Here is a 27,254-nt window from a genome sequence, read left to right on the forward strand (position 1 = left end):
CTCCAGCTTACAAAACCTCTGAAAGGAGCGATGATGATGAGGATGATGACGATGATGATGATGTCTCTCCCGCTCTCATCAAACCTACAACCTTCCAGCCGCAACACGCTGTCTCCAGCCAATAGACACAGAGTCCTCCCACACTGAGTCCTCCCTCTAAAACAACCTGTTTTCACATTCACACTATGGATAAAAGAACATTTCACCTTGCGTAAAATCGTCGCATAACTTTATAACTTTTATACAGATAAGAATACATGGTCTAAAAGGCTGTTGTCATGACTTTATTAATCAAATCCTTATTATTTATATGTTGCGAGGCTTTTTTCTCTTTTTGACCCGTATTTGCAACGATTCCAGGCACTTAAAAGAGTTTGAGCCTAAATCTCGCCGGCTCTCATGGGACTCAGGCATTCGTCGCGGTGTTTGCTGCTACGGCGGAAGATGGCGGAGGCGGACAGCTCCGAGGTAGGGGACCTTGTGATGTCCTGTGGCCGGTTTTTCACAAATTACTTCATATATTTTTCATACTAACTACGTATATCAGTTCAGGATGACTCATATTGTTCCGGTATTTTTAAGAACAGCGTTGTAGCAGTGATCTGCGAAGAACTTGAAATTCCTCTTAGTGTCCTGCAGATGTTAGCTGAGTCTGCAAGTATGGATATGAGCTGTAGTGCGAGGTAGTGACAGCGAGTGGATGCTTTGCGTTTTAGCGATGTTTTAGATGCAGAAATATCCTTAACCTGGATGTGTCCGCTGTCCTTGGTGCTGAAACGGAACCTGCCTCTTCTACCGGCTTACTTAGTGTGCAGAATCAGATCACAACCTCTGCATTTAGCCATTTCATGCATGACTTAATTGCAGAGAAAAGTATTTTCATTTAGTATTATAAAAGTACATTTTCAATGCGTTTTTTTTATCTGCACAACATCATCTACATTTAAAATATCGTGACAAATACACACCATGACATTTATGTTATATGTTACATGAATGTGGGCTCATATTTCCCCATCCATGTTATTCCTATACTGTTTAAGGCAATAAATGAAACAATGTAGTTTTTGTGTGTTGTTTCATGTATCTCTCTAAGCTGCCCTCCAACCCACCCACATAAATATACACTTTACCACCAAAGGTTACCTGTAAAAAAAGAAAAAGAAACATTTTGCATATAGCTCTAAATAAAATTGATAATATTCACCATGAACTCACTCATAGGCACACTTAGTGAAAACAATCTACTGATACAACTAAGGAACATTGTTAGTTCTTTTGCCCTTGAGCTCTATTAAGTGGAAAACCAAAGCTTCCATAATATCTCCCACTACTACACCCCCCTTGGCCACTGCCAGTACTTCTACCAATTCTTAATTCTCTGACAACCTTTTGTTTGTCTTTTGAAATGTGCCAGAAATGTTTATTTTAACATAATGCTATGTGGATTCTTATCCCATGTAATGTACTTAAGTCTTATGAAATGTAACAGACTGCACCAGAAAAAATAAAATAAATTGAAAATGTCCATAAAAATAGCCCTTGAGTATTCTTTTATTTAGTTTTTGCTTTGTGTTTTTTCACATTTTTCCCTCTTATGTGCAATGCATGAGATAACCATGAATCAATTTTTGTTGTTTAATATCTAAATGAAGCTATGAACCCATACAGATGGAGGAAAACTATTTCAAAATCGTTCTTCACACTAAATCATTGCAATACATTAAATAGCTAGAGTACAAGGTGGAATTAGTTTACTTTAAAGCCTTTATATATATATATATATATATATATATATATATATAGTTACAAGAAATCTCAGCTCACTCTTCCATGTAATCCTGCAGCTGTCCCTTTGTTCTGTCTAAACCTAATCAACACTATTTTATTCCATGTCTTCTTCCATAGCGGCAACAGCCCGTCAGGTCCCCTCTTTCTCAATCTGCACAGCCCTCCTCTTTGCCGAAACCAGTGCCTACTACCCATCATGTGCCCTGTATTCCTCACACGCCTCATGTAGCAGCACTCACCACCTGTCCTGGACGAGGCAAGATTGCCAAGTTCGTAAGCCCAGAGGAAATGACATCAAGGGACTACTACTTTGACTCTTATGCACACTTTGGCATCCATGAGGTAGGCAGACCAGGCTGACAGCCGGAAGCACGGTGTGATTAGAGTAGAAGAATGACAGCAGATGCTTCCTGTTGAATTCTGCCAAAGAGTTTCAACCCTTAGAATCTGACTCTCAAACAGCGTGATACGTCAAAATCCCCATGTGATTTAACGGTATGATGCCCAAGAACAAACAAGCTTTGATCCATGTATTTTGCACTGCCTTGCAAAAAGACTTCATATCTCTCTCCACATTTGTCACTTTACAAACCCCCTTAAATTCAGGGCTTTTCGTTGGGACCAGCACATTAATAACACAGGAAGGAAAATAATCAATATTTAGGAAAAATTATTCAGATATAAAATTTTTGCACATGATCCTGGAAGAATTGTTTTTTAGTTGGAAACAAGGTGGTGGAATCATCATACAATGAATGCATTTGTAAGGCTGTGCATAGATATTCTTCCTCTAGAAAAGGTCCTTTTCCATATTGTTCTTTAAAAGAGCACATAAAACCACTTGATTAAGTTTAAACCTGGAGGTGGCAGTAATAAAACGGCATTACAAGGTCAAAACTAAATGAATATTTTAATGCTTTGTCTAAGCATAAAATGAAACATCTACAGCAGGATGCACCCAAAGATTGAATAAATTTCATGATATATTTTATTGCATTTTAAATACCACAAAAAACTACAACATGTTTCTCTCTACAAACTATTGAGATCTACAGTTTGTCTTAGCACAAACACATAGAAGGGAATGCTGCTAAACTATTTGTCTTCACAGAGCATTTTTCAGTGAAAAACTGAGTTTTTCATCACCAGCTAGCCTGAAATACCCCAGGAGGCTGTGTAATAGTCCATAATCAGCATTCTATAAGTAAAAACAACATCTTGCATCCTGCAGTGAACTATAGGTAAAGTAGCCTAACCAATGACCTTGATATGTGAAGAAAAATATGGTGAAAAAGTTTGGGGACGTATAGACCCTGTTTTTTTTTAAGTTTTTTTTTTTTTAATAGAGTCCTTATTTAGCATGTGGGTCAGCTTTTTGTCTGCTTGCAGACAAAGCGTGTGTCCTGATTAAAGAGTTCAAAGCAAGAGAGGAAAGAAAGTGGGATCTGTGAATGAGCTTAGGGAGATGGATATCAGGAAGTCCCCAAAGGCTTTGTGTTGTACTCCTGTCTTTTTTAAGAAGCTGCGACTGTCACCAAGGCTTATGGCCTGGATTCTATCTTGTCCATCTTAATACACAGTGTGTATATTTTTGTGTCAAGATATTCTTGAAGGAGTAATGAATACGTTGTATGGGTCACAGATGCTATTTTTATCCCCAACTCAGGAGATGCTAAAAGATGAGGTGCGGACGCTGACCTACCGCAACGCCATGTACCACAACAAGCATGTGTTCAAGGATAAAGTCGTCCTTGATGTTGGCAGCGGCACAGGGATCCTCTCTATGTTCGCTGCCAATGCCGGTGCCAAACACGTGTACGGGGTGAGGCGAATAAATGCACTTACATTCTGCAAACAGATGCTGCAGTCCAACCCTTACTGATTATTTATTGTTAAATTCCAGTAACAAGACACATAGCAAAAAATATTTTTGGCCACGTTTCAAAGACAAGTCATCTACATTATAACAAGAATTATGTATATTTATTTATTTTTAAAAAAGCATCATGAAAACGAATGATGAGATTTATTCAATTACATTAAGCTTGTTATGAAAAAATACAACTTCGACAGGAAACTGATGACTCACATTTAGCATCTTGTAAAAAAAAGTTTCAGACCTCTATTTTACATTTTACAGCTTACAAACAAAGTTGCTAAATATTTTTTCGAGATTTTATGTGACAGGGCAACAAAATGTAGGATCTAATAGTTAAGAATGGAAAAAATATTTTACTACTGTAAATCTGAAAAGTGTGGCATGCATTTTGGAGGCTCTTGATATACTCATAGAATGCCAAGTTCAACAGACTGCCTTAAACTGTACCATATGCCATGCAGGGCTCTGTGTAATTTTCTGTTGGTTCTCAGTTTCCTTTAAATAACCTCTCATAAATTTAAAAACAATTAGGCAATATTTAAGAAAAGGTAAACTCTGATTTGCTTTGGTTGTAATGAATTTCATTTTTGGGTTATCAAGAGTAAAGGGGGATGAACAGAGATGTTCCTCACATTTGTATTTTTATTTGTTGAGGACACCATCTCGGTGCTTTTAAAACTTCACAATTTTGTCTAGTTTTGTGGATGTCATGTTAAATCTAAATAGGAAACATTAAAATTAAAGTTGTACCCTACTGTAACAAATTGTGTATGGGTGACCATATTACAGGGGATGTATTTGTTAAATCTACATATTTTGAAAACAGAATACAAGCATAGGGAGAAAATAAGCATAACATTTAAGCACAATTACAAAGGAGTTTGCATTGCTATGAAGGCATTTTTTTCTTTTTTTGTGGCCTTTTTCTAGTGAGGCTCTGATTAGATGACCACATATGTTTATTATGAAGGGACTTTTGACAGAGAAACACTACAGGCTTGATTTATAGATTTTATTATACTGTAGCACACTTAATGATGGTAAAGTCTTGTAACGGAAGGAAGATCAGTTTTTAGATGGATTAGAAGAGTTTAATTACATTTAGTCTTTAAGTATTACCCTAAGGGGTATATGTAAGTATCACTGTATTCCACTAGCATTAAGAAATGTATCCCCACCTGGTCTCACTAGGTGGATATTTTCCAAGTAAGAAGCAAAAACCATTTATATGATGGTAAAAGATGAGAAGACATTAGAAGCACTGCTCATTTTAGCTGCATCTATGGGGCCATTTCTAAAGCCTTTATACATCTTTTTTTTTTTTTTTTTGACAAAATAGAATAGTGTATGGTTGAACAGGTTCCCTAAATGGAATACAATGCAATCCTCTTCCTTAAGAAATTATTTGATGTCCTTATTCATTACCTGTGTGTTACACTGGAAAAATGATCTAGAAATACGTAAAAATGTGTTAAATTAAGGGTATTTACCCTTAATTTGGGTCTGTAAATGGGTATTTAAGGGTAATTAAGGGTATTTACCCTTAATTTGGGTCTGTAAATGAGACTTAATGTTTCAAAATGGTAGTGGCAGCATCAGGATGGAGCTACAGAGCAATAGTGAAAGAGAAAATCTGTAAAGAAATCTGCAACTGAGATAGTTGCAACTGTTACTGCAGCGAGGTGTGGATCTTAAATTCAAGCAGGTCACTTCAGATTTCTGTTTACAATATGTTAAAATTAGGCATATAGAATTCAGTACAATTACAATTCAAAGTGCTTTATGTGAATTAAATTATAAATTAGAAGAAACATAAAAGCAGAATAAAAGCAAAAAAAGATTTTAAAAAATAATAAAAACAGGTAGTAAAATAAATAAAGTGATGGGACCACAACCTTAAATTAATTATACCCCAGTTAACAGTTTAAGTTCAACAGTCAAAGGCAGCTCTAAACAAATGGGCTTATAGCTTTGGCTTAAAAGAACTAAGGCTTTCAGCACTTTTACAGTCTTCTGGGAGTTTATTCCAGATAAGTGGAGCATAGGAACTAAATGCTGCTTCTCCATGTTCGGCTCTAGTTCTGGGTGTGCATATTAGGCTGGAACTGGAAGACCTGATTGGTCTGGAAGGTTGATACACTGACAACAAATCTGTTAAGTACCATTCAGTGATTTATTGACTAACAGAAGGATTTGATAGCATATTCTCTGAGTTACAGGGAGCCAGTGGAAGAACCTCAGAACCAGGCTGATGTGCTCTACTTTCTTAGGACTAGTGAGAACACAGGCAGCAGCATTTTGGATCAGCTGCAGCTGTCTGATTGACTTTTTAGGCAAACCTGTGAAGACACTGTTGCAGTAATCAATTCTACTAAAGATACATTTTTTAAAATCCTGCTTGGACATTAGTCCTTTAATCTGGAAATTCTTCAGGTGATAAAAGGCAGACATAGTAACTGCCTTTATGCGCCTTTAAATGTTAAGCTTTGAGATTAAGTGAAATTAACTCTCTTTTCTCTTTGTGTTCAATATAGTTTGCACATTTGTTGTTGTAATGTTACAAAATGTGATCAAGCTGAAGGGGTTTGGATGCATTATTAAGGCTATGGAAGGTTCTGCCCAAAACTTTACATCTCCCACTTGTGCATGTCATATTAAAATATAAACCCACACATTGTGTAAACACTTCAAGAAACATTTGACAGCTTTAAGAACAGACTGTTTTTTATATACCCAATGTGTGATCTCACACTTTTTCCTGCAGATCGAATGCTCAAGCATATCTGAATATTCTGAGAAGATTATCAAGTCTAATCACCTACACAACGGTGAGTCAAAGGTGATTTTCCATTTTCCATTGCTTAGATATCCATCTGTTTGAATGGAGGACTCTTTAATGACATTGAGGTTAGAAGGAGCGTGGAAAATGTATATTTCCCTCATTACAGTCACGCTTGACAGTATTAGTCACCGTTCTTGATGGTTAACTGGCAGCTCTTCCCACAGCCAAATAATCGTGGTCGTTGGCATCAATCAGAACTCCCCCAGAGGGGTTATTTTCATTGTTATCCCACCCTTAGAAAGACAGATGGTGGAGTGGCTACAAAAAGTGCAGCATTCTGAAAAATTCTGCTGTTAATGTTTGATAATTACAACTGTTTACCTTATCATTAGAGTAGAAAGCTAAACATTAATGTACAGACCCAGTGAAGGGCTATTTTCAACAGCTTATTTAAAGAATATGATATATAATCTAAGGTATTTTTATTTGGTAATATGTTTCGTACCATATTTGCTGTTAGATTTATCAGCTTTTACTTCTTCAGCTGAGATGTAACAAATATGGCTGGACTCAAAGGCTTCGTAGTGGCATGAGGAAACAAGACTTGAAATATTGTTCTTGAAAATATTTAATAATTGGACTATTTTACCCAAAGCTACTAACCCAGCATGAATCGTTGTCCAATTTACTTTATCAGAATGAAGACATTTCAAAGTAATTTGTCTCCTGCTGCCTTGTTTCTTTTCACGGTACAGTCATTACCATCTTCAAGGGCAAGGTGGAGGAGGTGGAACTACCTGTGGAGAAGGTGGACATCATCGTCTCTGAGTGGATGGGTTACTGTCTGTTCTATGAGTCCATGCTGAACACGGTCATTTTCGCCCGGGACAAGTGGCTGGTATGAAAATGATTGGGCTATTTGATGTGGGGGTTTAATGCATGTACATGTTCACTTGCTTGAATAGACAAATGAGGCTATTGACGCATGAAAAGAAAAGGATTTGATAAACTAGAGGGTTTACTGTGTGGGTGTGTGCCCAGATGCTGAGGTTATGCACGAATGAATTTGTTGCTGGCCTCAGTAACAGCTGGAGGCCGTTAAAGCCAGCACATGTGATCCTAGATTACATGCCAGGTGTGTGAAGAATAAAAATGATCGATGGTCTTTGTGTTTGCTCTCTGAATAGCTGAATTCTGTATTCTGTGCAGAAACCTGGAGGTCTGATGTTCCCAGACAGAGCAGCTCTTTATGTGGTAGCCATTGAAGACAGGCAGTATAAGGACTTCAAGATTCATTGTGAGTAATCAGTCATGCTTTGTTCCTTTGTCTTGTATGTTTGATTCTCAGTAGTGCTTCCAGTAGTGACTATGAGCGGGTGCAGGTTAACTTTAACTCAGACCCCATAAAGCAAAGACCACCTTAAGAGCAAGTCTAAACATAATTTTAGTTACTATTATTTACATATCCGGTTAACACATCTCATGTATCTTTTTTATTATCAAACCAAACATATCTTGTTGTTGAACATTTAAAAATAACTGGTTCTGTTTGCCAGAATAAAATAGAAAATGTTTTAGATGTTTTTTTTTTGTTTTGTGTCTTGCTTTGCTTTCTTTCAATTCAGAGACATAATCACATATGTTTAATAAAACTGTGGAGACATTGGGGTTATCTGCTTCATCAACTATATGTTTAAAGCAGGCTAAAAGCTGGTCTATACTCAGAAACCAGGTCGTTTGCGTGTGTGTCTCAGTGAACGCAAATGTGCCCCCGCCCCCTCTGCAGACACTCTCCAAAATTGTAGGTGACTGCAGACAGTGCTGCAGACAGGAGGCCTCTGACTGGTCAAATCTACATCCGCTCTACACTATCTGAGTTTCCTGTATTGTACCTTACCGTCTTGTTTTGTTTGTATGACCGCCATTGTGGAAAACGACTCATGAAGTTGGACCAGCTAGAAGAGAGAGGTGCGTGAGAACGCTGGGACCCTTTTTCCACCTGGATCCCCACTCTTTTTCACCCTCATGTCCTTCCGTTGTCGCACAAACTCGCCCCCACTTCCTCACCGCCTCGGCCGTATCTAGACCCACTAGTTCTTGATTGTCCCTCTTGCATTGTGGTGTGGAATAACATAGCGCAGACCACGCTTCAATATTGGGCATAAATCGAAAATATCTGCTCACTGCGACTCACTGCTGCGGGAGCATAACCAGTCCTTAAGCTGGGAAGTCCCAGATCTGACATATCCTGAGTTTGTCCTTCCTTCTTTCGTGGCAGACTATGTATTCTGCTTTTGTTGTGACATCATGGGAAATATATTGAAAAAAGAACTATGGACCTAATTAGGTCTGGTTCATTTTAGGGTAAATATTTAAGATGCCAGACCTACCCTATTAAACTATTCAAAAGATTATTCAAATATAAACACAATGAAGATATCAAATTTGGTGATGGGGAGTGGTGGCCTAGTGTTTAGGGCATTGCCCTTGGGTCCCATAGGTTCTGAGTTCAAGCCCCACTCCCACAGACTGCCACTCTGGGTCCCTGCCTACCCGAGCGCCATACAATGGAAGCCCACTGGTCCCCAAGGTGATAGGTTAAATGCAGAGATTTAATTTTGTTGCTCTGTACTTGTGACTGTGTAATGACAACAATAAAGCTGGAAAAAAATCATACAACATTCAGAGAAAAGATTGATACGTTTAATGTTAAATGAGCACATCAGCCCAAACCAAAAGCAAAAGATCTTTAGTTAATGGTTGAGAAAGTCATTATCAACAATCAAATGAGTCATTTTGACAGATTAAAAGTTACATCCATGAACCCCGGCACACTACTTCATGAGTTACAAGGGAGGTGAAGGTAAACCAAGTTAGTGTTTTTGGAGGGAGGATCATGATGACTTTAACTGTGACCAGGGGCAGACTTACCATACAGGCTAAGTAGGCAACTGCCATGGACCCCAAACCAGCAGGGGCCCTACCTGTGAGGGGGCCTGCTAGTTACCCAATCATCTAAGAGTGCCTCAGGTATATTTATGCCTGTTGTAAATGAAATAATGATTTAGCATAACAAAAATTAGAAAACAAATTTTACCTAAAAAAACCATCAACCTCTGTAATTTCCTTTCCATATACAATAATGGAACAAACCTGCCCATTACTTAAACATCTAGAGTTGCAGTGTAGAGCAGCAGGATATCAGAAAACACAGAGGTGAAGGAGAGCTATAGGAGAGTTGAAAAGTGAGGTAAAAAAAAAAAACTATCAGTACTACTAATAATGGCTTAAAGACTGCATAATTTCTGAATAGCCCCAGATCTCATGAAAGAAGACTTGTATGTCTGTTTAAAAAGATAACATTAATTCCACAAATTACATCAAATTTAAATATGTTTTTATCAAAAACTAATCAGAATGTTTTTATTATATTTCATATATTCACTACCCACTCCACCATCTTCATCTTTCAATCTGGCAATGAAATAAGAAGAAAGACAAGACAGAAAAAAAACGCTATTTGTGCACATGATACACCACGCTGCACAACTACGACATGTGGAGACGGACTGGAAGTCTGTCTATCCTTTAATGGCCAGAGCAGCTGTTCCGTCAGCCTGCTTCCATAATAAAAACAACAAAATAACATTGCAGCAGGGGAACACTGATTTCAGAGCAGCTGCCATCCACAGTGTGGGATTCTGGTGCATCTTTGCATACAGGAACAGAAAGAAATAGATTAATCAAGACCAAGGATAGCAATAGAAATGTAAGTTACAGCTAATTATCTATTAACCCAGCATGGCGTGAGGTGGAAGTTTGCTTCAATATGCATCAGAACGATTATGAGGAACTGAGAGTAGATTAACTTTACCTGAGCTGAAAGCTCTGGTTGTGATGGTCTACAGAAGAAATCCTCTCTGGGAGCTTCTAGCTAGATCTGCATCAAGGTATAAAACATTTCTGTCCCTTAGTTCAGTCAAAATAAAAGCTTTTACTCTTAAAGTAGCAAAACACATTAAAAGGTCCTTTAGATCATCACATGGCTGTAGTCAGTACGGTTCTACATGCAGAAAAAATACGTTTCTCAAACTGGGGACATTTTTCCTTTTCTCCTGGTGCCTTATTTTCTGTACTGATTCTCAGATTTTAGCCCTGGGTTGTTTTAGGTTCAGGATTAAAAATAATTAGTAGCCTAATAGCAATAAATCAATTAATCAGTTCCTTCATTTGTTTACTGTTATATTTTTTGGAGCAATATGTGCAATATATAAAGTTATAGACTAAACAAATTGAACAAATATACAGTTTCACTCAATATAAAACCTATATATTATTTAGTGTATATAGTTCTTGATAACTTAAAATATTAATACTAATAAAGAAAAAAGAAATGTCCAGGGTGAGATTCTATGTTATATGTAAGGCCCAAAAATGAACCACTTTTTCTCTCCAGAGGGTACAGAACAAAGTTATGAAAGAAGGAACATATTCATATGATCAATGTAAATCAAATGTTTGGAAACTAAAATAATTAAAGGTGTTTTTAGGATTCTGCCTCTGGGCTGAGATTCAAGAAAATCTAATTTATATCAGTTTAAGAGACTTTTGAGTTTAAAAAAGGTTCATTAAAATAATAAAAAAAATCAGATAAAGGTTTTTCTACTTAACTTAGAAGATTGATGATCTTCAGTGAAATGTTGTTTTTATTTTCAGCTTTTAGCTTTTTTAAAATAGATAAAAATACTAAAAAAGTGATATTTTTGTACAACTTTCTTGTTGTAATAGCTTAATTTTACAGCAAAGGGTTTATTACTAAAACTTAATATGAATATCTTTATTCTATCAGATATATTTGTCTTCTAACAAGTATATTTGGTATATTTTCCAAGGCGAGATAGGATATTTGACCATCATCCTCTCCTTTAAGGAGCTAAAAGCCACGCCTCCTATACAGTTCAACAATGTTGCTGATTTAAACACATCATCCATCCATTTTGAATTAAGCTCTGGGGTACAAGGCCATTGAAACACAGCACCCTCCAAACCAACATGTATATCTTCTATTGATGGATCAGCATCTAATTTCTTAGCTGTGGAGGCAAGGTGAGGCACTGAGGTACAGCCTCTACTGTATCTTGTTCACAGTATAGCAGTCTGAAAGCTGTGGCAGCTCTACAAAATCTTAAAAACTCAAGGCTGACTGGGGCTGACTTTGACTAAAGGGGCTCCGAAGTGGCTAAGTCCGCCCCTGACTGTGACCCTTGGAACTATGGTCAGACCTGAATAGATGTGTGGGAGCATGATTGCCTGCTAACCTTACTCAGTTACATGACTCATTAAACTGAGTAAGGTTAGTAGGCAGTCATGAATTGTAAATACCAGCAAACTATTTTCAAATTCTGATGGAGGATACTTTAAACGTTTGACGCAATATGTAGACATCTAACTTTGAAGAATATATTATACAATCTACTGCTGGTGAAGATTCTCAGTCATCCAGGTCATAGTCATTCCAAAACAAAATAAAAAGAATTTGGAAAAAAAAAAAGTCCAGTGAGCATTTGTTAAATATTAAAGTAAATAACTTAAAGGTTGAATATTTATCCCATTGAAAATATGAATTTATGGAAAAAAAAAAAAAAGAGGTAACCATCTTCACATGGAATTTCTGGTACATTTGATTATTTCTGTCACTTTTATAACACGCTTTTTACTTAATACTATAAAGATGCTCTAAATTCACATTTAAAACCTTTGCTGAATAGGAAAGACATCCCAAGGTGCTAAATAAATTACAGCATATTAGTGTGGCCATTTGCAACCAGTAAATAAGAGGCGATGATAAGTAAAAGAACGGGAAGGGATTTTATTTTAATAATTGGGAAGTCTTGTTGTAGTGGCACACTTTGTTAAAAAGTTAATTCCTTTTCCAGCTCACACCTGCATTTTATACCTATTTGCTGCCAAGTCATCCCCTCCAACTCTAATTACGTTTTCTAATTATTATGCAATTACCTTTACTTATCGAGAACTTTAAAGACCTTTGGTTTTGAGCACAGGTCATTGATTTACTGTTGGGTTGAGTTCAGGGCTGTTCTTAATGTTAGGCTGCTTTCTTCATTCCAAAACTAGCTCTGATCTTTGTTTTATACTGCTTCAGAGCTGTAGAAGCATAAGCTAATTCCCCACAGGTCTTCAGGCGAGGAATATACAGTGGAATATATTTGTAGATCTGAGTGATCACAAGCTGGCGTGGACAGGGAAGAGGTCAGTGAGCTATGTGTGTGCTTATCCATGTAGGGCCCTGGATGTGAAGGTACATATTTCAAAACCGACCCTCTACAGTGGTTCCAAACCTTGCTCCGCAAGCACCCCTGTGCTGCATGTTTAAGGTGTCGCCTAGCTGCAACACCTCTGTTATATAGATGAGTGATTTATAGGCTGTAATGGCACATGATGGCTACTGAGGAGGTCATGAAGTCATTTGAAATCAGGTGTCCTGGAACAAGGAGGCATCTAAAATATGGAGGGCACACTTAAGTAACAGGGTTGAAAACCACCGATGAGGTAAGCATGGCGTGTGGCATATGGATACTTATTTGTCCCTGTAAGTAACCTGCTGCAACATTCTGAGGACTGCAAGAGGTGATAGATGGTTTTAATGAATGATGAAAAGAATATATCGCAGTAATCAAAATGGGATCAAATTAAAGCGCGAATTAGCATCTTCATATCTGCTGTGAAGATTACAGCCTTTAGTTTAATAAGATATTATTAGCAACTTGATTTTATCAAAACGTAGTTGGACACCATTCCTTTATTGGCTCAATATGTTTGAGAAGTGATGTAAGATATTAAAAGCGACCGCCACTGTGAGTCAAAGGTTAGGGATCGGGCAGAAACTCCCTCAGATACGTCTTAACCAGGTAGCACATAACCCAGCCTAGGACCACACCTGTCCAACCACTCATTTAACCTATTTATAAAGATTCAAAAGCCCAACTTAATTTAAAGTGGAACATTATCTATCTGCATATTGTTATTGATTTTGAAGGTGAGTTCAGAATTTTTTTCTTCTCTTAAACCTTCCCTAAAGTATCAAACAGAACATCTCTAATGTTTTTGTAAGATTCTGTTTCCAGAGGAAAAAGAGCAAGAGGTTACCGTCACACTAATCAAACCCAGGCTCAACAATGACAAGTTTTCCAGCATGGTTGTTTATTCAGAACTGGGTCTTTGATACACTGACAATAAGTCTGTAACATATTTTGGTGTTAAACCATTCAGTGGTTGATTGACTAACCAAAATATTTTAAAAATGGTAATATTGAGAAAAGCAAGGTTGCTTTAATAATACACTTTATCTACTCTGGATTGTTGGATCTGGTTCCTCTTGACAATTCTTCAATTCTTTAACCCCTTGAACCCTACGGACCCACCGGCGGGTCCAGCTGCCACGTGACCTCGTAGTTTTACCAAACCCCCAGTATTGATGTAAAAAACATATTTGGCACAGTTTGGTGACATTTTTGGATAAATGTGCCAAAATGGCCTCTCCGCCTAAGAAATTTCTCACTAATACCATTCTAAAATAAATATGATTCATCTGATTGAGTCCAAATTTGGTATATTTTTACACAACATTTAGATTTAAAAGTCTGTACTACTTTTTTGTGCTATAAATAATATTTTGGTAGTGTTTTGCAATGTTTATTTCAAAGAAAATTTTGGCGAGGTTCAAAAAATGCAAAATATTTTGTATTTTGTCCCTAATATTTCAGGCAGGGTCAAAGCTACAATGGTGCTGACACCAGAAAACCATTCTATGACATCTTACCTTTACAGACGTACCAAAAGTTTCTTCTTAAATCTAATAGCTGTGAGGCTATAAGTTATTTACTTTTGTGTGTTTTTGTCAGGCAGAAATTTATTTATACCCCCTTAGGGTGTAAGAGGTTAAGCCACCTGACAACATTATGACTTGTAAGTTGGAATGCTGATTGAGAACATTTGCATGGTTATTAAAGCAGCAGGGTATTGGTATGTTTGGCACTGAAGATGCCAAGTCCTGATAACTTGTTCACCTCTGTAGTTTTACATGCTAAGGAGTAGCATAACACAAGGAATGCATCAGTCATAGCCTCCTGCATCCATCATAGTTGGTGGCTTTTGATAACTGGACTTAACACCTTCAAGGCTCATCATGTTTGAACCTTTTTGAATTAAATAATTGAACTGAATCACAAGAACTACTTTTATTTGCAAATGCATGCCTCCGAAAGGTTCAGACTTTTTTCATTTTGTTGATTAGGCCTCCGTTTCCTGCAGGGCATCCACCTCTGCATGTATTCAAATAGCCGGCACAGCCAGAGGTCCGAGCTTAAACCCATGGTCAAGATCAAAGCTCTAATTTTAAAGGTGCCGCTCAGTCTGGCATCCACACTGAATAACTCCTACAGAGTTTTCCTTTCGCTGAGCAGGTGGTCCACTTTATTACATCTAAAAACAATGAAAAATGGGCTCCTTTTTTATCACACAAATCCTAAAAGAATCGAGTCCTTCTGAAAGCTTCAGGTTTGTATTTTTAGCTTTTATGCGTCGGTGTTGGATTCCTCAGCCACATGTACTTAGCGTCTGGCCGCTTGACAAAATAAGGTGGAGTGGAGGGACAGAGGGAATGGGGGAGGGAAAGCTTGTTAAAAATATTTTCGGAACAAATAATAATAATTTTCAAAAAAAGCTGCCAGACATTTGGAGGAGGCTGCAGCTTATTTTAAAAAACTTTTTCTTTCATGCTGAGCTTGAATTAAAAGAAAACTGAACTGGTCTGAATGCTTTGTGCAGAAAACAGGAGAACTGATCAATGCTAGCTTGAATTGATCATACAGGACATAAAGAAAGTGCATACTGTGAGCATGTGTGTAAGCAATGTATTTTTGTGCATAACAGGGTGGGAAAACGTATATGGGTTCGACATGAGCTGCATCCGTAATGTGGCCATCAAAGAACCTCTGGTGGATGTGGTCGATCCTAAGCAGGTGGTGACTAACGCCTGCCTCATAAAGGTGGGTCTATATATAATATTTTGCAAAATGAGGGGTTGGGTATATTTTTGTCTTTCATGTCAGATTGTGTCAAACACTGAGGGAAAAAAAAACGTACAAACTATATTTATGGTACACATCCAGATGTGATATTTTATGTGATCAAATTCTGGAAAGTCACAGACAGCCATCACTTCCAGGATCTCTGAGCATTTGCCGTCTGCAGAGGCTATTTTCTAGAACATAATAGAGCTTTCTGGCACGTTGTAAATAGACTACAGCTCTGTTTATTTTCTCCAGGCAACAACATTGGCTTGTCTTTCTTCTCCCAAATGAAAAGAAGATAGAGCATTCAGAGACATTGATAGCTTTTTTTATTGTTCGTCCGCTAAACCTTTTCTCACTGCTTTCTATTTCAATGCTTACTTTATTTTTCTTTGTACCAGGTTACATTATCCAATACTTTGTTTTTGTCTGATCTTATTTCACACCTACTTCTAACACTTCAACCTTTACCTTTTTAAACCTCTCAAAAGAATCAAGGGCACAACCTCTGCAAAAGGGAAGATATCACCTCCTTTTATTTTACAAAGAGGGTTTGCAAAACATCACAAAACATTGGCTGTTCTGCTGGAATTAAACCTTTTTACAGTACTTTGCAAAAGTAGTTTCTTCTTAAGTCATGTTATGAGCAAAAAGTTAATTTAATTGGAATAAGATTCAAATAACAGATCAACTTAAAATACATAGTTGTGAGAGGAAGGAAAATAGTGATGTTTGACTTTCTTGATTACTAATAAAGCTGTTTTTATTCTGATACCCATAAATACAAAACAAAGCAAGCAAATTACCTTAGGAATTTACCTAATTGGCCTTTCAAATACAAAGCTGGTAGAAATATACCAAAGACTTCCAGCTGCAATTGCAACAATTATTGATGGGATTTCAATAATTTAAAAAAACAATCACATGCACTTTCAGGCATTTAGGTCAAAATTTTCCAAAAAAGTTTTACTTCATAATTATGCACTATTTTTAGTTGGTTGATCTCCAAAAAACCCCATAAACTGCTTTTAGATTTATGATCTAACGTTACAAAGAGTGGAGTTTAAGAGGTATAAATACATTTAAAAGACCCTGAAGATGTTATTAAGAGCTCATTCACATTACCACCCCCAAACCCCCACCTCCATCAACACCTCTCACTATCCTAATTCATGCTGTCACTCATTTTTCACAGGCTTAAATTACAAAGTAGCTCCCGTAGTTTTTTTTCACACCACCCCCATTTTGCTGCATAAGTTATGGTCCTGATATTACTGGGGAGGACAAAGGTGTTAAATCACAATTTGTCATGCTGATGTTAAACTACTTTGGCATAATAAACAGGTCGCAGTGCAGAAATCCCTCTCTGCACTTTTAAAAGTCATCATCTACAATGTGAGGTGGAGACTTCTCTCTCTCTCTCTCTATTTTGAACCGGTTGAGTTCGGCAGCAGGTTGCAAAAAGTCAAAGATGTCTCTAAGGCAATGTATCCACAAGGCAGTACTTGATATATTACACAGACTGAAAAAAAAATCTCCCTCCCAAGAGGACTCGAGTGAGGACGCCCACACAGCATGTGTAGTGTGAGCATGTTTGATTATCCAGCCATGATTCAACCTGTGGGCTTTCACACACACAATTCACACATGAACAAAAAATTGTGGTGAATACTGAAGCAGCTCCGGCATATACATGGGCTGCATGTGTGAGGGAGATAGCAAGTACTAGGGACAAGTGGTGAGCATCCATCTGAGCCACTTTACCATCACTAACCTGATAAGCCAAAGAGAAAAGACATCTTTCTAACCATTTTTAACAAAAAAAAATGTGTTTGTGTGTTTTCAAGGAGGTCGACATCTACACCGTGAAGCCAGAGGACTTGTCGTTCACGTCAGCTTTCTGTCTGCAGATCCAGCGCAATGATTACGTTCATGCGTTAGTCACTTACTTCAATATAGAGTTCACCAAATGTCACAAGAAGACTGGCTTCTCCACAGGTGAGATTGAAGCAGAATAACTTTGATAAAAAAAAAAAAATAATTAAATCTAAGGTTTAGCCATCTGTGAGAAATACAACAGGAACTGAAATGGAAATCTTAAACTTAGAATGAATGAAGTTGACCTGAGCAACATTAGCCCCGCCCACAAATCTTATAATACAAGTAATAACTGAAACATTTAGGAACAATTTATGTACTCATATGTAGCATTCTTACAGTGTGTGACCTTCATACACCAATTATGGTGAAAAACAATTATACAATTCCTTTTTATTACATTTATAAAATAATTGGGATTTCTATTTTACTGAATGTGTTCAAGTTAAAGCCTTAGTTATTTCCTGTGTGAAATAATCTCATGCTAAAAAAAGGATTTTAAGGTACTTTAAATATCTTTAACATAGTTTTATCATTTATTTACAAACAGTAATTTAAATTGTGCTTCTAAAAGGAAATATGACAATATATAGACTTGTTTTATGCCGATTATTTAATACATTTTAGCTTTGCTCAGCTTTAGTTGCAGAGATCCAATAAAAACAGAAGAACATTTAAAAAAAAACTTCTTGCAAAAAATATTTAAAAAGAAAGATATCAGTAGAAACCCTTAGTTGGCACTGGCAGCTATACACGTACTCCTACACTAAAATAATATATCTCAAGAAGAAACATGTTAATTTTACATTCTCCATCACATTTTAGTGGTTTAACTACTAATTACCCGACATTCTTCTGGCTACTTTCTACAGAAGTTAGACAAACCAAACTGGTGTTTTTGCCAGAGGAATCACCACTCAACTCCACGTAAGCAGTTATGTAAGGCTGTTTTAATACATTCACATATCAGCTGCTTACATAATATCGTGTAGAGGAGGTTCTATGTTTGGCTGTGTCTGTTGGGGCTGAAGCAGAGCATCACAGAAGGAGTTGTCTCCTATCCGCCTTTATATTTCTCCCACTGGATGACTGGATGTCAGCCAGTATGCTTTTAAAAAAATTCAATTCAAACAAGCCCAAGGCAGGTTAGAGCTCACCAGAACTGGTGTCCTTATTCTCCCATGACAATATCTTCCCTCTCTTCTAGTCATGCTTTAAATTCTCTTACTTCCTTCCCCTCTTCTACCTTTCTCGTTTCATCTATGCCTTTAACTTCTGAACTCCGTTTTCCTTCCTTCCTCAGCTCCAGATGCTGCCAGCACACACTGGAAGCAGACTGTGTTTTATTTAGAGGACTACTTAACTGTCAAGAAAGGAGAGGAAATCTTTGGCAGTATCACTGTTAGACCCAATGAGAAGAATGTGGTAAGATCAAGAAATTCAACCTGTACTGATGCTGTACAGATCCTTATTGTGTGAATATAAAAAAAAAAAAAACATATGTTTTCTATTCTAATTATGTAAGCTTAATGGAGACAATAATCGCTATGATTTAAAGTAACTTAAGGAATATAACTTGATGTTATAAACTTTAATTTGTGATGTGGAGGAAAATTAAGCTTGGTTTTGAGTACATTTTACAAATTAAGTGTGGCAGTCCTCTAACAGCTTTACACATCTCTAGACTAGTTTTCATTTTATTTAAGCTCAGTTGGAATCTTTAAATTTCATGACGGATTCTCCGTTGTATTTGGGTCAGGACTTTGACATTGATCAAACACAGTTAGTTCTTGCAGATTTGCCCTGTATTTAGCTTCATCCATCATCTCATCAACTCAGAGGAGCTTCTCTGTCCTTAGTGAAGAAAAGCCCCCACACAGCATGTTTTACTATAAATAGTGCTTTTTTCAGGAGCTTCATATGCTTGTTTAATATCTGTCAAAATGTTCAGTAGAGATAGACAGATATAACCGATATTTTTGGCTTATATTAGTTACTTTTTTTTGTACCTTATGGGAAGATACCTGCATTCGTTTGCTGATTTATTAGTGCAGGGAACAGCAATGCCTTAAAATCAAGTGGATTCCCGCTTCTTCGACTTGCTATCACTTGGTAATGTTTTCTTTGATTAGTTAATCTTTTTCTTTTGAAAAACAGAGCCTTTCATGACATTTGTTATTATTGTGTCATTATTATCATCTAAATTTAGGAAAAGAAAGTAATATCTGATGTCAAATGAATCAGGATCAGCATAAAAAAAAATCTGTTTTGGTTGATCCTTAGTATTTATCATCCTGACCAAAAAAAAAATGGTATTCTCATTTGCCCAAAGACGGTTCTTTCTCACGTTTATGCAAACCTTTACGGAAGCGTGTTGCATTCACCAAAGAAAAAAAATGAGGCAGCATATGTCGTAATTACGAGATACTGGTCTTGTAATTATGAGATCATATCTTTTAAGTATGGGAAACGATCTCATAATTACGAGATCTTATCTATATATATGGTTAAGCCAGTAATGTAGCTCTCAGAAAACTGGTCTTCATGATGACTTCTTAAAAATATTTGCATCTGTTCTACTGAACAGTTCTCTGTACCCAGGTCTGACCTGATACACATTGAATAATAATTGTCCTCACAACAAAGTTCTACTGTGCTTTAATTTCCTATAAGGCTTGAAGGATTTCAGATTCAGTTGGGCTAAAAACACAAACATTTCATTTGGATTTTATCTGTAAAACCGTTTAAAACCATATATTATTTTTCTTCCACTTCAGTATCAATCACTATGTTTAGTTGGTCTATGTTGTAATTAGGAAAATGTAGAAAAAGCTTAAAGGGTATGCATATTTTTTTCAAACTACCTTGCATGCATTTCTTTTCTAATTTGGTGAGATTAGTAAAATTGTCTGGAATTTACAATAGAGATTTAAATTGAATATGAGAAAAAATGATTTTAGGTACCTTTCTAAGCTGATCATGTCATGTTTCATGTTATAGTTTGTACAATTTTATATTTTGTTAATGTGAAAAATAGATAATGTTGATTGTTTTTGAGTTAGCTTATATGCTTTTACTTTTACATTTTTATATCAATTTTTTTCTCAAGTAGAGCAATTTTGCATTTTATTTTTCAGCGTGACCTGGAGTTCACCCTTGAGCTAGATTTTAAAGGACAACTATGTGAAGCTGCTATTTCTCATGACTATAAAATGCGTTAGAGGCAAACAAAGGCACCGAAGAGGATCCGCCCCAAGCTCACCTGGACACAACTGGAGAGGGGTGGAGGCCGAAGGCTGTCCAGGAAGCATTCCGGTTTATCAGAGTGGGAAGTAAACGGGTCATCTTACAGGATGCCATGAAGTCTGCATCCATGTGATGCAATCAGAGTGAGCATAGAACTTTCTCTCAGCAATAGTGTCATCACTGATAGTGCTGGTCAGAAGCTTATATCCGGTCATCATGGGTATGATCAGTATCATCCATTTAAGTCTTTAGTTGAAGCATTTGTATCAGATTTTTTCCAGAAATGCCAAATAACTCTAGGTCAAAACCACAGATAAAGACCCCTATCAAGTTGCAGGCAAGGCATTTTAAAAGGGCCTGCTTTGTCCATTCATAAATCTGTTTAATATTTAGGATCATTGTTCTGTTTTAACATCCAACAATGTTTAAATTGAAGTTTCTGACTTAAACTGGCATTGGTAAAAGAACAGGCTATACACCTAAAGAGGCTTTGACACTGTTACTGTCCACAGAATTGGGCGTTTACCATCACAATCATCTGAGAATTTGCTGACCAATCAGAAGACACAGCTCCAAAACTATGAAACTAAAATAATATGAAAATTGATATGGATAGGAAAAATATCTCTTGGTATATTCAGACAAAAAAAAATCCAAAACTGTATAAATTAAATGATATTGTTTTGAAGAATTCTTCCTAAAAACATTGAACCAACTGACAAGCAGTTCTCAAGTTGAGGAGGGATGGCATCTCCCTTCTTAAAAATCATCCCCCTTCTTAAATGACTATCCCCCATACAATCCCCTGCGACATTTTATTACTGAATGTTAAAATTTGTACTATATATTAATAGTAATGGCATTAATATTGCCCTGTCAGCATTTGGTTGTGGGCTAACGAGTATCCTGAGCAAAATGAATAAAATCAAAGAAGTGGCCTACCATGACTAAGAAGCTGATGCCAGTGGGAAAACTCGCCCTCTGCATTTGTTCCTAACTATGTAGGGTCAGTGATAGCCATTACAGTCTAGAGACTGGCTGCAGTTCTACTGTAAGATGCCTTGGTCAAGGTCCATGACCGGCATTACTGACATGTTACAACCACACTATTCATATCTCTTTAGGATATTTTTTACAACTAGACCACTGCTGGCAAGCATGGTATTGGCAGCATTATACTGGGGGGGCAGCATTGCTCCCAGTGGCATTAGTTGAAATGGTAAAATGATCCATAACAAACAACTTAAAAATGTTTTTTAAATAAAGACAGCAGTCTGACCTTAGGTTTCTGGAATAAGACTTACCTGTACCTAAACATGATTAAAACTATCTAAACTAGGTTAAAGAGCTAGCCTTGTGCTAGAAAACAAATAAAAAATGGGTACAGTCTGTCTGGCAACAGACATTTTTAACTATTCAGACATTATGCCACTTGCTACCTTACGTTTATAAGACGTGTGTTTCAATTGTTTCGTGCAATTTATAAGGACATCTTTATTAAATAAAGGGTTCATATTTGTTTTTGATTATCAATCCAACCTAATAATAAAATCAAATCAAATATTAAAAAAATTAAAATTAGTGTGACATTATTGCTAAAGATTAACGCATGGGTTCAGGGTGTTCATATTGGTTCTGACAGAGGTTAACTCTTCAAACAAATTAAATCTAAATAAGTCATTTTTTCTTAAAATAAGAGCATTCTATCTTGAATTGAGGAGGTAAGTGAGGCACTTTACCAATGGAACAAGACAATTTATATTTAAAATAAGAAAAAACAATATCATTGTCTTATTTCAAGTGCATATTTTCTAATCATCTTATTTCAAGACAGACAAAAAAACTAATTCCACTGGCAAATCATCTTCTTCACCGACTCAAATTAAGGATAAATGCACTTAATTTAAGACATTTTTACTTATTTCTAGATTGTTTTTGCAGTGAATGTAACAGCTAAAAAATAGTATAGTTAAATATGAGACAAAAACCATTGGGAAAAAAATATATCAAGCTGTTTTTAGCCTTCCAAAATTAGGCTATATGATGTGATATTGCCTTTGACACTTAAAAGAAATACACGTACCTTCCCTGCTACATCAGCTCTCCCTGTGTAAGTGCTTCCCATTTCAGTCGCCCTCAAACTGCTAAAGCATGGAATAGGTTAAAAGGCCACTCCTGAAGATTATGCTCTTCTTTAGGAAGGCAACACAAAGTTTGTGACCTCTTGCAGGCGAAAAACACATTTTTTGTGACTTAGACATGAGCTTACAAAAAACCAAAACTGTTGCTGTCACTGTGCAGATTAGGTGCTAAAAGAGCCAGTTAATCTGAAGTTTGAGCAGAAATGATCGCGCTCTGGCTCATATCCCGGCCTGCTGATGATGCAAAGCAGTTTTTTTTAGTAGGGAGTAGGTGCTTCCTGAGGATGGGATGTAATGAATGTCCTATATAAATAATGATGGCCGCTTGTTTTCCACAGCAGGGAAGGGCTAAATTCAAGAGGATTACTCAGACATGCATAAATCAAGGAAAATACCACTTTGGTCATAATTTTGATAAAGGAATAGCATAATGACATGGTAAAAAAAAAAAAAAAAAAGTTTGCTTTGCATGATATAGACACATTAATGTTAGCAATTTGTAAAACTAATGTGATTTCAAAAGTGTAACTGTCTGTGAAGAATAGCATTATGAAAAAAGCTGTCTCTAGGTTTACTAATCACCTCAGTGGTTTCAGATAGTATCATTATCATTTGGAAAGCAAGCATTTTAAACTCAAACCAGGTCAGATCTGGTGCAATGGAATGCCATGTTTTTAATGGAGTGTAAAAATAATTGGGAAATATTTGTGCCTCTTATGGCTCATTATCCTCAAGTAAACATTTTGAGATTATTAGTCATTAAAAACAAGCAGGATATGTAGAACTGTAATAATATTAACATCCAATTAAACAGAGGACTAAAACCTTCAAAAAGAAAAATATATACATTTGTGTCGCTTCAATCAATCTTTTATAGCGTTTTAATGCTTTTATCAATAATAGCTAAAATTTTGAAATCATATGATTTGTAAACTAAGCGATGTGGTTTGCATGCAGCTCCACAGACTTGGTAGTTGCATTGGATAGAAAGCTGTCAGTATATGTGATTTTGTTTATTTTCGCTTTTGGGTGGTGGTGTCTGTAGGTGTGTGTGTGTTTGTGCGTGTGTGTGGGAATAATCATAGAAATTATGCTTTACATATTTCTTTTATTGACCCCAATTCAGAACAATATGCTTTGGCCTCAGAAAAACAAAAACAAAAAACAAATGGAAAATGTCTAAGATGAGACACACATTGATGTAACAGATAATGTTTTTGAAGATAAGCTCAGAAAAGAAAAAAGTGGGATGTAATGATCAATAAAATGTGACAGAGCCATGTTTCTTTTTTTCTCCACATTTTCACCAAATTATACTCTAATAATGTAAACAAAGAGAATTAAAGAAGCTCTAACAAAAGTATAATGTGTTCTCAGTGACATGTCTCTAATTTGAAATGGCACAGTTTAACAACCTGTTTATATATATATATATATTTTTCTCTCACAGACATAGCATATACTTTAATGGTGCACTATTTACATTTTTTTTTCTTACCATAGGTAAGACCCTTTAAGCTGAAGAAATTCACCGTTTTCTTTTTTTCCCAAAGGATTAAGTGCTTCTCACCTATTTTTTATGAATTTTTTACTGAAATAAAATCTTTTTTTTTTTTTTTTAAAGAAACCTCATCTAAATGAGGTTTCTACAGCACTTCAACATTCTGAATTACTTTTCTGTTTTTGCTTTTGTGCAGCTGTCAGAAACTGATGTAGGACTCTGTATATTGCCGTTGTCAGAAATTCAGTCTTTCCTTGTTTTTGCAAAGCTGGGTGTCTTCACTTGCAGCAGGCTTTCTTCTTAATGGGCTGAGCGCTGAGGCTGACTGTTGTCTCTCTTACTGTGTCCTCCTGCTCCATTAAAATCCTTAAAAAAAAGAATGAAGGGGATGCTGCATGAGTCAGTGTATAATGAATTATTTTTTTTAGCTTATCTTGAATAAAAGTTTTAAAAATTCTATTAAAGGCGCTTGAATCTTACCTGGCCAGGTAAGTCAGGGACTCTATCACATTTTTGCCAGTATAGGCACTGACCTCATAGAATATCACATTGTTGTCCTACTTGAGACACACAAAATAAGACGTGAAAGATACAAAAACCTAACAATCGTCTCTTGTTTTCATAGACAAATATATGTTGTACTACATTGATTGTTACTTTATAAAACTTACCAAAGCTAATTGCTCAGCATCTTTAAAAGGAACTTCTCTCTCTCTTGCCATATCCATTTTGTTGCCAAGAAGGAGAATAGGTATCCCCTCACCTGCTACTTCCTGGAAATAAAAGGCAATTCTGTCATTTTTAAGAACAATAAACCCGTACAATACTGTCCTATGGATGAAAGCAGGTTAGGTTGTTTGCAAACCCTGTTAAAAGGTCAGGAGATCTGTTAAAAGGCTGTTAGCTGGAAAGCTGTAGGACCAGGTAGCCTGGTTTTTAGCAGTTACTTTCCTTTATTAGCGGGATAGATTCCAAGTGTTATTTTCCAAGAAAGAGCACAAAAGTATCATTTTATGAGGATTACCTTCTTTCTCTAAATTGAATGAGTTTATATTCAATCACAATGACTTTTATTCATCAGAATCACAATATATAAAACTGTATAGATTATATTAATATACCAATAAAGTATTTAAGTAAATTAATTAATTAGATTGATCATGGGGTTAAATTAGAAAAGTAAAAAGTTCAGAAATGATACACACTACTAAAACATGTACATTCCTTTTCTCTGTTGAGGAGGTTAGGAAATTACACATATAGATTAGTTGCAAATAAGATTATAAGGGAAACTATTGGCTTAACTTATGTCTGAGATTTTACTGTTTAAAAGGAAAATGCATCACAAAATGGCTGACTTCCTGTTTATTATAAAGGTAAAGAGCTATAAGAGTTGAATAGGCAGTAGAGAAATGTATGTATATTATATGTATTTCCTATAAAATTAGGCTAACAAAATATACAGGGCTTAGTAATTTTCTGAAATCTAAAATATATCTAAATTCATTGAAGCCAAATTTATGCACAAGTTTTTCTGACTTATGGTACATATTTAGAACCCAGCAAAACTTGCAGGTTGTGTCTGTATCTATGCAGACAGATCCTACATTAGGAAAACAACATATGTTTAATAAAATATTATTAGTGTAATAATCCACAAGAAAATTAATTAATTGGAAGAAAAACAGGTCCACATTGCAAAAACGATCAAGTAAAAATCTATTGAATTAAGTGTATTTACCCTTAATTTGACTAGATGATAAGATAAGATGATTTGCCAATGGAATGAGTATTTTTACCCTTAAAATAAGATAATTAGATAATATGCACTTGAAACAAGACAATGCCATTATAAATATAATTTGTCTTGTGCCATTGGCAAAGTGTCTACATTTCCTCCTCAATAAAAAAAAAATTAACTTGTTTAAAGAAAAAAATACTTTCAGATTTTTTTTTTTAGATTATTTGCAGTGCACATTATCACAGATCTCCCACCCTGCCCAACAGTGGGCAAGATCTGTTTTTCAGCATATTTGATCCATAAATCTGAATCCCAAATCATTTAGTGAGTTCATCTACTGTGCAAACAAATGCAAGTTCTCCTTGGTTTCAGACAAACAATACTATCCAAAATAAAGAGTAATTGCTTTGAATATATGAAGAGTTTAAAGATGACAGAGTAGACCTAACAAACGTCCTAAACTTCTTGCATAAAGAGTAAGAAATTATGAAGACCAGAAAACAAAAAATCACAACAATCAGTGGGATAAAGCTTAACAGGTTGAATGTCGCACCTGGACATTAAGCAGCCAGGGTTTGACAGCTTTAAAGGTCTCCTGCTCTGTGACGTCGTACATCAACACCACGCCATCAGCCTTGCGAAAGAACTGCTTGGTCATGCTGCGGTACCTGTTTAAAGGTCGGAGAAAATTAGGTAGAATGACAGAAAGCAAAACACTGCTTCTAATATTTAGAACATATACAAATGAAATCATCTTCCTAGGAATGCCGTGTTTTATAAATAAAACATTTGTTAATCAACTGCTGATTTTATGTTGGATCCCACCTTTCTTGACCTGCAGTATCCCACAGCTGCATTGCTATTTGCATGTTGTCCATGGTTAATGTCTTCACACTGTAGTCAATGCCTAATTAAAACAGGATTTGCATGTAATTCAGATTAACACATAAGACTAATGTAACAATTACATAACAGGGTAGAAGTTGCTGGTCCCTGCACTACTGGTGTAGAAGTAGTGAATTAAATTGATGTATTATGCTATATAACAACCTCTCACACTGATAGTTTTTTTCCTAAAACTATCTTTTTTAATAATGCAATGAAATATTGTTTTTTAACAAACCTCCACACCTATTCCAGTACTCTGTGTTGCTTTATTTTTCCACATGACCAGAATTTAATGTTCAGGTATAATAAAAATGT

General features: G+C 36.1%; 2 protein-coding genes across 5 annotated transcripts in view; one reads left to right on the plus strand and one right to left on the minus strand.

The window, feature by feature from the left end:
• The first annotated feature begins 205 nt into the window (after positions 1–205).
• On the plus strand, positions 206–22,057 carry LOC107085982 (protein arginine N-methyltransferase 8-B). Of its 2 annotated transcripts, XM_015376687.1 has the most exons (10): positions 206–468; positions 1,909–2,133; positions 3,458–3,613; positions 6,435–6,498; positions 7,208–7,350; positions 7,662–7,749; positions 15,405–15,520; positions 17,392–17,542; positions 18,726–18,847; positions 20,560–22,057. In XM_015376687.1, the coding sequence occupies exons 1-10, from the start codon at positions 400–402 to the stop codon at positions 20,641–20,643; spliced, it is 1,218 nt and encodes a 405-aa protein (XP_015232173.1). In that variant the 5' UTR covers positions 206–399; the 3' UTR covers positions 20,644–22,057. The 2 variants fall into 2 exon arrangements, with proteins under 2 accessions (XP_015232173.1, XP_015232175.1); XM_015376689.1 differs by lacking the exon at positions 3,458–3,613.
• Positions 22,058–24,325: 2,268 nt separating this feature from the next.
• Positions 24,326–27,254, minus strand: part of LOC107085996 (ras and EF-hand domain-containing protein-like) — a 14,455-nt gene continuing 11,526 nt past the window's right edge. The window contains exons 14-18 of one of the 3 annotated variants that reach the window (XM_015376710.1): positions 26,877–26,958; positions 26,605–26,719; positions 24,982–25,083; positions 24,791–24,867; positions 24,326–24,676 (exon numbers count right to left, since the gene is read on the minus strand). In XM_015376710.1, coding sequence (XP_015232196.1) covers positions 24,589–24,676; positions 24,791–24,867; positions 24,982–25,083; positions 26,605–26,719; positions 26,877–26,958 — 464 coding nt within the window. In that variant the 3' untranslated portion in view covers positions 24,326–24,588. Of the gene's footprint in view, positions 24,677–24,790; positions 24,871–24,981; positions 25,084–26,604; positions 26,720–26,876; positions 26,959–27,254 lie in introns of those variants that run through there. The other 2 variants (XR_001481287.1, XR_001481288.1) reach the window with 2 other exon arrangements.

This window comes from Cyprinodon variegatus, unplaced genomic scaffold, assembly GCF_000732505.1.
Source record: "Cyprinodon variegatus isolate N-32 unplaced genomic scaffold, C_variegatus-1.0 Scaffold139, whole genome shotgun sequence".
Lineage (NCBI taxonomy): Eukaryota > Metazoa > Chordata > Actinopteri > Cyprinodontiformes > Cyprinodontidae > Cyprinodon > Cyprinodon variegatus.

What these genes read in the sequence shown, in the direction of transcription:
- LOC107085982 (XM_015376687.1), top strand. Translation starts at nt 400, where the DNA reads ATGGGACTCAGGCATTCGTCGCGGTGTTTGCTGCTACGGCGGAAGATG. An exon ending in CGGAGGCGGACAGCTCCGAG is followed by an intron (nt 469 to 1,908) that starts GTAGGGGACCTT and finishes CTTCTTCCATAG; the next exon opens with CGGCAACAGCCCGTCAGGTC. An exon ending in GAAGACTGGCTTCTCCACAG is followed by an intron (nt 17,543 to 18,725) that starts GTGAGATTGAAG and finishes TTCCTTCCTCAG; the next exon opens with CTCCAGATGCTGCCAGCACA.